General features: G+C 41.1%; 1 protein-coding gene across 1 annotated transcript; it reads right to left on the reverse strand.

Annotated features, from left to right (window-relative positions):
- Positions 1 to 5,694: 5,694 nt before the first annotated feature.
- On the reverse strand, positions 5,695 to 7,515 carry LOC146882088 (uncharacterized). Its single transcript, XM_085667267.1, has 3 exons — positions 7,356 to 7,515; positions 6,379 to 7,253; positions 5,695 to 6,015 (listed from the first exon to the last, which is right to left on the reverse strand). Exons 1-3 carry the CDS (start codon positions 7,513 to 7,515, stop codon positions 5,695 to 5,697), a joined length of 1,356 nt encoding a protein of 451 aa, XP_085523393.1.
- Between the last annotated feature and the right edge of the window lie 1,397 nt (positions 7,516 to 8,912).

The following is an 8,912-nucleotide window of genomic DNA, read 5'->3' on the forward strand; positions in this document are numbered from 1 at the left end:
TGTTGAGATTAGTTTGAGCTTTACTGACTAAGTATATAATTTTCTTTATTGAGTTTTGATTATGATTTAGTTAAATAGAGTAGATTTCGAGATACTTTCTTAAGATAATTTATGATATTGATATAAACTTAAATATGCATATTTTGAGTTAAAAAGACTAATAATTTGAAATGAGTAAAGAATTATGATTGATAAATCATTGTTAGAACTTTGGCAAGTGTACTAAGTCGCGCAAGTAGTAACCGGTAAGACCAGGATATCGTTTCCCAAGAGACTCGTGTATACTAAATAATTGTGTAATTAGTGACTAATTTAAACTAATGAATAAATTCATAATTTGGGTTTTTTGTATGAAATTAGATTTTGCATAAATAATTAAAATTGAACTTGGATATTTGAAGACTCTAGAAAATGGTAAAGACTAGAAATGCAATGGATTGATATTGTTGGAGTTAGACTTCACCTACTTCACTCTCATGTATATTAATCAATAAAACTCTTCTCCATTAATTACTAAAGTCAACCCACAAGTTTACTCAAACTCTAATCCCTTAGTTGAATGAGCCTAGGTTTCCTTATTTAGAGTCAATTCCTTGAATCCCTAAATAAACAAATCCGCTTTACAAATTAGGGTTTAAAACAACTAATGGGTCAAGTTCCATTCCTAGATACAAGTTCCATTAGGTATCTTGTTCCAATTCAAAGTTTCAAGAGATATTTTCCAATACCTAATGACCCAAATATCATGCAATGAACGGGTAAAACAAAGCAAGCTTTAAATACATAAACAAGATACTAGAAATCAATGGAAGAAGCATATATATATATATATATATATATATATATATATATATATATATATATATTCAAACCATTCGAAAATACATGAAAGTTCAGTGGCTACATCTAACCCCAACAAAAATGGGTTTAGCTCTCCATTGTCATGGAGGGCTCAAGCTTACAAAAATGGAAATGGAAGAGGGAGGAGACACAAAGAGGAAGATGGAGTTATTCCCACAAGCCCTAGCAGACCTCCAAGCGCTCCAAGACGTGTTGTTCGAGCTCCAAAGTGTCCAAGATAGGTTTTCCCTCGCGAAAACAGAAGAAAAAGAGCCAACTTGCCACATCAGCGAACACTAGCACCTAGCGGAAGGGTCTCACCGCCAGGCGCAAGCCACCAAACAGGGGGCAAGTCTTCCCGCTACCGCCTAGCGATGACCAAGTGCCGCCAGGCGGTGACTAACAGTAGCGCCTGTCTGGCGCTTGGCTAGCGGTCTGTTCCGCTTGACACTGGTTTCGCGTCGCCAGACGCTTCCTGTTGACATTTTTCTTCTTCTCTTTGCTATTCCGGGTCACTCATTAGTCTGGATTTTTGGAACAAAGCTTCCCATCTACAAAAAGGACACAAAAATGGGGATTAGTGGTATATTTAGATCAATGTAACCCAAAATGTATTTATTTACAAAAGTAAGGTAAAATTGAGGATTAAGTAGGTTAAAAGCTTTGAAAGAGATGATTTTGCTAATGAAATATAGCTTGGATAATGGTAAAAATTAACATTATCAACTCCCCCAAACTTAAAACCTTGCTTGTCCTCAAGCAAAAAGGTAACTTGGCCTAGATGAACAACACAATTGCAATGATCTAGCAAATCAAGAAAACATATGTCAATTGTGCTTGCTCTTATTTGAAAGATTGTGTAGCACATGTGTTTCATTAGCAAGGCAAACTAAAGCTATGGTGTTCACAAAACAAAAATATCACAAGTGCATGCAACAGTTTATAAGGGATCAACAATCAGGGCAAAATGTTTCCTTGATCAATGGGTACCACTTCTCACAAGAACAAGTGTTTCGCTCAAGCCCACTAGTGTATGGATATAAACAACATTCTCTCTACCATCACAATGTCACACAATTTAACTTTGCTTTTTGTTCAAAATTTCTAAAACTTTCACAAGCATGCTATCATCACAAGGTCTTTTATGGCTTGTATCGTGGCTAGGCTAAGAAGGAAATTTGGTTTTTCAGGATAACAAAAGTACTTTGAGCTAAGAGAGCAACTAATCAAATCATGAAAGTATTTTTCTCCTTTCTCTATTGAACCAATGAAACCAATTCCCAACTTGCTTGAACCAATTTTCTTTCCTTTTCTTTTTTTTTATTTTATTTTTTGGATTGGACCAAAAACTTTACAAATTTTCTCATGCTCCCTTGTATCAGCAATAATTCCCCCAAACTTGAACCATACTCATGACTAACAATCATTTGCTATCTCAAGCTCAAGGTAAGGTAGTCAACATCTTCACTATGCTCAGGGTTCAAGGAATGGCACATATTATCTTTAAGGCTCAAAGAAGACTCAAAGGATTTGCTCAAGAAATCAACTTAAAAAGGATTGGCTCAATTATGTAACAAGAAAAAGAAAGATGGCCTTGATCACCTGTAGTATGCAAGTAAATGAATAGCAATTGAACTCAAGCAAAGTCAATTATGAGTCCACAGTGATAGCATTCACACAAATCAACTTTGGGGCACAACCTCTCATAGGGTATTTGGGTTCCACAATTGTCAACATATGTCAAAATCATTGATCACAATTAAACTCAAGCATCACTATATCAAAATGAGAACAACCACAAGCTCATGCTCACAAGCCAATTCAACATCATTTCATAACAAGCACAAACGATGATCATGAAAAGTAGTAATTCAATGCAAAAGATTAGTTCACCACAACCAAGTTACAAAGTTCTACACTATGCTAAAAAGTTCAATACTATCAAAAGAAAGTTAAAAAAAACTGAAATCTAAAAGCATAAAATAAATCAGGACTATCAACAAAACAAGTCCTGCAAAAAGTGAATCACTCTCTCCAAGTGCTCAGGCGTCATCCTCGCCCTCTTCGTCTAGATCCTCCTCCTCATCCTCTGCAGCAGCTGAGGCTCCACCTCCCCCAGTAGTAGTGGCCTGGGCCCCAGGCCAAGCAACAGTGGCAGCAAACTCCTCAGCTGATGGGGTGTGCAGCTCAGGAATAGTTAGGGAGATTCCCCTAAGCATGTCAGCATTGGCTTGCATCTGGGGTTCTAGGAGCTGAAGGTGATCGAGCTTGGCCTCCAAAGCCTGCAACCGCATGTCAATGGTGGGTGTTGCCTCGGGCTCGGGCTCTGGCTCAAGCTCTGCCTGAGGCTGATGGCGCCTCCTGGGTCTGGGAGCAATTGAGCAAAACCTCTGAAAATATGAAAAGATGGGTGATGAGAGAGGGATGGCCAAGAGCGGCCTTGCCAGCGGCGTTGGCACACCGGTGGATCTCATTTGCAATAAACTACCCTACATCCATCACCCGACCTGTCAGGATAGTGTATAAAATGGTGGCGCGTCCCTCCATAAGATCAGACACATGGGAGCATGGGGAGATGTTGGCATGCACAAATGCTGACCAAAAGCGGGCCAAAGGGTGAAGGGAACCTTTCTGAATCGTGCCCTTGTGAAATCCTCCACCCGCCAAGCAGAGTGCTTGGATCAGCTCTCCAGGCGCCACGCCCTCATCATCCAACACTGAAAACTGGCACTCCACATCATCAGCCAGCTGGGTACCCAAAAATTCATTGATCGTGTTCGCATCAAAGGGCACCCTTTTCCCCCGCACATAACTGAGAAAGGTGGGGGCTGCTGAGGTGGTAACATTGGCATTAGCATATAATTCTTTTACCAAGGTTACACTAAAAGTGTTAGGGTAGCTACCCAGCCTTTCCCAACCACGCTTGATAAACTCCAGCTGAAATTCGTTGACCTCCCCGAGCTTGAGAATCACTTTCCTCTCTACCACCAACTTTCGTTGCATGACCACTTGGAAGCGGTCCTCATTATCCTTTGTGAGGAAGTAGTGAGAGTAAATTCTCTCCTTTCGCTTTTGCCCTTTTGAAGGGTTGCCAACGGTGGTCTTCATTCTTTTGGGATTTGAGGAGGATGCCATTTGAGTTGAATGCAAGAGAGAATGTTGTAAGAAGTGAGATTAGAGAGTCCGTGAGAGTGGGTTGATGCGTGGAGAGGTTGAGTGGTGGAAGCAGTTGCGAAGGCACTTCGCCTAGCGAGAGTGTGGCGGCAATGTGAGTGAGTGTGAGTAAGGGCACAAGAATGGGTTCAAATTGGAGGTTAGGGTTTGTGAATTTAGGAGAGGATTGGGGGTTTAAGTTAGGGATTGGAGATTAGAGAGTTAGGGTTTGGTAAGTGTGAGAGTGTGAGAGTGGAGAGGCGCCAGGCGGGAGTAATAAGGGGGTAAGGGTTTGGGCTAGGTCAAAACACATTTTAAAAGGCCCAATCACAGCTCGCGCAACGCTACCACCTGGCGGGAGGTCACGAGCCGCCAGGCGGCATATCAGTAAAATGCCATTGGACCAGTTTTTCTGGTGTGGTGCCAGGTGGACGCTAATGAGCCGCCAGGCGGATGGCTCTGAATTGCTTCCAGGGGCTGATTTTACAGATGGCGCCTGGTAGGACGGAGTGCACCGCCAGACGGTTAAGCTGCAGGGGTGGATTTTTTTGAGTTTTTGGGTTGTTGGTTGGGTTTGTTTTGACTAAATTGTGCTCCCACCAACCTTTCGCTCTTGCACACATACTTTTTCAAGCTTTTCAACTTCAAACCAAGCATTCACACTCAAGCAAAACATTCAATTCACTTAACAAATGCACAACTTAATTTAAGACATGATTTCACTACACAACTATGCTACTCCTATTCTCACTAGCACATTCTATGATGCATAAAGGTTGAACACAAGCACATGCTATCACATCCTAAAACTAACTATGCATGAAGACTATGCTTCCACAAATTCACAAATGCATGCAACAAAATTAGCACAAAGTTCAAACATCAAATCAAACGCAACAATCTATACTAACACACTTCACACATGCATAAAAACACAAAGCTATATCAAAAACGAAAATTAAAAGCTAGAATGAGTTTAGAGCACTGGGTTGCCTCCCAGGAAGCGCTTGTTTAACGTCACGAGCCTGACGGATAAGGCGCTTAAGCTTGGTTGTTGCTTTTGGTGTGCTCCTTCCCAACCTCACACCTATACAACTTCAATTGATCACTAGTCACCAATTTAGTCCTTCTAGAATAAGGAGCTTCAATTTCAATCCTTTCATCAACTTTGATGTCTCTAATAACCCACAACCTTGACCATTTTGATTTGAATCTTCTAGGAGAAATCTTCAAATTTTCCTTTCTCATCACAATTGGTTGGCCGGGTCTAAGCCCATTAGTCCCCATCAAAGAGTGGTGGTGAACTAGAACATCATCTTTCTCTTCCTTCTCTTCATTCACTTTCACAGAGAAACAATTGGAGCACTTTTCAAGCAACTTTGAAGCTTGCCAAGGTCTACTAGTCACAGATAAGACTTCATTGACGACCTTAAGACTAGTTTGTTCATCAGTCGGTTCTTGCACAGCTTCAAGAACATTGAATGTCACCTCCTCATCTTGGTCTTTCAATTTTAGCGTTCCATCATCCACATTGATAACAACCTTTGCTGTCTTCATGAATGGCCTCCCAAGAATGAGTGGTACCCCTTCATCTTTCTCCATTTCCATCACCACAAAATCAACTGGGAATTTAAGATTATCTATTTGCACCACCACATCTTCCACCACGCCATAGGGGTATTTGACGGAGCTGTCTGCTAGCTACAAGGTCATCCTTGTTGGCTTGGCTTCGAGACCACCAATCTTTTTAAGCATAGATAGGGGCATCAGATTAATGCTAGCCCCTAAGTCAACAAGAGCTTTCCCCATATCTTGATTTCCAATGGTGCAGGGGATGTTGAAGCTACCTGGATCCTTGAATTTTGGAGAAAGATTTTTCTGAATAATGGCACTACAATTCCCTTGCACTTCAATGGTTTCCTCTTCTATGTATTTCTTCTTTTTGCCAAGGAATTCCTTCATGAACTTTGCATAAGAGGGTATTTGTTGCAGTGCTTCAGAAAAGGGAATCTTGATCTCAAGCTGCTTGAATATGTCTTTGAACCGAGCTAACTATCTCTCTTTCTCTTTTCTTGAAGGATTTTGAGGATAGGGAAGGGGTTTCACAACAACTTTCTCTTTTTGTCTTTTCTCTTTATCCTTCTCTTCACTTTTATTCTTTTCTTCTTCCTCAACAATCTCTTCATCAACTTCTTCCTCTTGAATCTTTTCTTCATTCTTACTCTTTTCTCTAGCCTTCACCTTTTCTTTACAACCTAGTCCAACCTCCTTTCCGCTTCTAGTGAAAATGGCCTTACATTGCTCTTTGGGGTTGGCTTCGGTGTTGGCGGAAAAAGAACTTCCTCGTTGATCAGCCAATTACTTGGCTAATTGCCCCCCTTGCACCTCCAAGTTTTTTATTGATGCATCAGTGTTCTTTTGATTTTGAATTGACATTTGCAAGAACTGTTGCATCATGTCCTCAAGCTTTGAGGTTCTGTCAGTCAAAGAGGGATGTTGGTAAGTTTGTTGATGTGGGGGCCTATTGGAAGGTCCTGCTTGGCCCATGTTTCGGTGAGGTTTCCATCCTTGATTATAGTTCCCTGGTCGGCCTTGATTGCCCATATAACTAACTTCCTCTTGAGATGTGCTTGGCATAGCACATTGCCCATTGGTATGGTTTCCTCCACATAACTCACAACTTTGCACTTGTTGGAGTTGAGCTACAGAGGCATTTTGAAGCTCTTGAGGAAGTTGTGACAATATCTTCATCAGGGTCTCCAGCTGCTGAGTCATAATCTTGTTTTGAGCCAATAAAGCATCTTGAGATTGAAGCTCTAGAATACCCTTCTTTTGAGAATGGGCTCTCTCAGTATAGGCTTCATTATCATTAGCTGCCATATTCTCTATTAACTCATAAGCTTCCTCTGGCGTCTTCCACTTGATACTCCCACCGGCAGAGGCATCTAACATCAACTTTGATTGGGATTTAAGACTTGCCAAGAAAAGAGTAAGCTGTGTAGGTTGATCAAACCCATGAATGGGAGTCTTTCTCAACAGTCCCTTGAATCTATCCCATGCTTGGCCCAAGGACTCATCCATATCTTGTTGAAATGCCGAGATTTCCTGTTTTCCCTTATTAACCTTGGACTGGGGAAAATATTTGCTCAAGAACTTTGCCACCACATCATCCCAGTTAGTGAGGCTATTTTCAGGAAAGGAATTCAACCAAGCTTTTGCAGGTCCTGCTAGTGAGAACGGGAAGAGACTCAGTCGTATGGCTTCATCAGGAACTTAATGGATCTTCACAGTATTGCATATCTCTAAGAATGTGGCCAGATGAGTGTAAGGATTCTCATGAGACAAGCCGTTGAACTGATTACTCTGCACCAGATGAATGAGAGCTGGCTTCATCTCCATGTTGGTGGCATTGACGTTTGGCCTAGCAATACTGTTGAAGTTGATATGGCCTGTGAACGCTGCATAATCTTCCAAAGTGCGTCTCTCACGACCTCTACCATCACCATTAGGTTTTTCGGCCATTTCTTCTTCAGGAAAAGAATCGAGATTCTGAGAAGTAGACAAAAGGGTGTCTGAAGCAGAAGAGTGATGGGCGACTTGTTGTACTTGAGCTCGCCTTCTCCTTGTGGCACTATTGTTTCTGCGGGTGATTTACTCTATTTCAAGATCGGCAATGAGTGGTTCTGAAGATGCAGTCCTCCTTGTACAGACCCTACCCTGCATAAACTATAAAGCAACCACAAAAACATGCTCGAACTGCAAGTTAACCCAAATAATGTGTGTCTATAAGTAAACCGAAAGCAATAAATATGAACAAAAGAATTTAATCTAAATAAGTCAAAAATCACACAAAAGTCAAGTATTAGACACGGGTCCCCGGCAACGGCGCCAAAAACTTGTTAGAACTTTGGCAAGTGTACCAAGTCGCGCAAGTAGTAACCGGTAAGACCGGAATATCGTTTCCCAAGAGACTCGTGTATACTAAATAATTGTGTAATTAGTGACTAATTTAAACTAATGAATAAATTCATAATTTGGGTTTTTTGTATGAAATTTGATTTTGCATAAATAATTAAAATTGAACTTGGATATTTGAAGACTCTAGAAAATGGTAAAGACTAGAAATGCAATGGATTGATATTGTTGGAGTTAGACTTCACCTACTTCACTCTCATGTATATTAATCAATAAAACTCTTCTCCATTAATTACTAAAGTCAACCCACAAGTTTACTCAAACTCTAATCCCTTAGTTGAATGAGCCTAGGTTTCCTTATTTAGAGTCAATTCCTTGAATCCCTAAATAAACAAATCCGCTTTACAAATTAGGGTTTAAGACAACTAATGGGTCAAGTTCCATTCCTAGATACAAGTTCCATTAGGTATCTTGCTCCAATTCAAAGTTTCAAGAGATATTTTCCAATACCTAATGACCCAAATATCATGCAATGAATGGGTAAACCAAAGCAAGCTTTAAATACATAAACAAGATACTAGAAATCAATGGAAGAAGCATATATATATTCAAACCATTCGAAAATACATGAAAGTTCAGTGGCTACATTTAACCCCAACAAAAATAGGTTTAGCTCTCCATTGTCATGGAGAGCTCAAGCTTACAAAAATGGAAATGGAATAGGGAGGACACACAAAGAGGAAGATGGAGTTGTTCCCACAAGCCCTAGCAGACCTCCAAGAGCTCAGCGAACATTGGCGCTTGGCGGAAGGGTCTCACCGCCAGGCGCAAGCCACCAAACAGGGGGCAAGTCTTCCCGCTACCGCCTGGCGATGACCAAGTGCCGCCAGGCGGTGACTAACAGTAGCGCCTGTCTGGCGCTTGGCTGGCGGTCTGTTCCGCTTGGCTCTAGTTTCGCGTCGCCAAGCGCTTCCTGTTGACATTTTTCTTCTTCTCTTTGCTAT

The sequence above is a fragment of the Vigna unguiculata genome, chromosome 10 (genome assembly GCF_037176805.1).
Source record: "Vigna unguiculata cultivar grain cowpea cultivar isolate G323 ecotype 2 chromosome 10, ASM3717680v1, whole genome shotgun sequence".
Lineage (NCBI taxonomy): Eukaryota > Viridiplantae > Streptophyta > Magnoliopsida > Fabales > Fabaceae > Vigna > Vigna unguiculata.

Bases quoted from the DNA above. Each gene is read 5' to 3' on its own strand.
- LOC146882088 (XM_085667267.1), bottom strand. From the start codon at position 7,515: ATGGCCGAAAAACCTAATGGTGATGGTAGAGGTCGTGAGAGACGCACT. The intron at 7,254-7,355 runs GTAATCAGTTCA...TTCCTGATGAAG, and splicing joins TCTCATTCATCTGGTGCAGA to CCATACGACTGAGTCTCTTC. The intron at 6,016-6,378 runs GTGCAAGGGGGG...ATATTCAAGCAG, and splicing joins CATCAATAAAAAACTTGGAG to CTTGAGATCAAGATTCCCTT.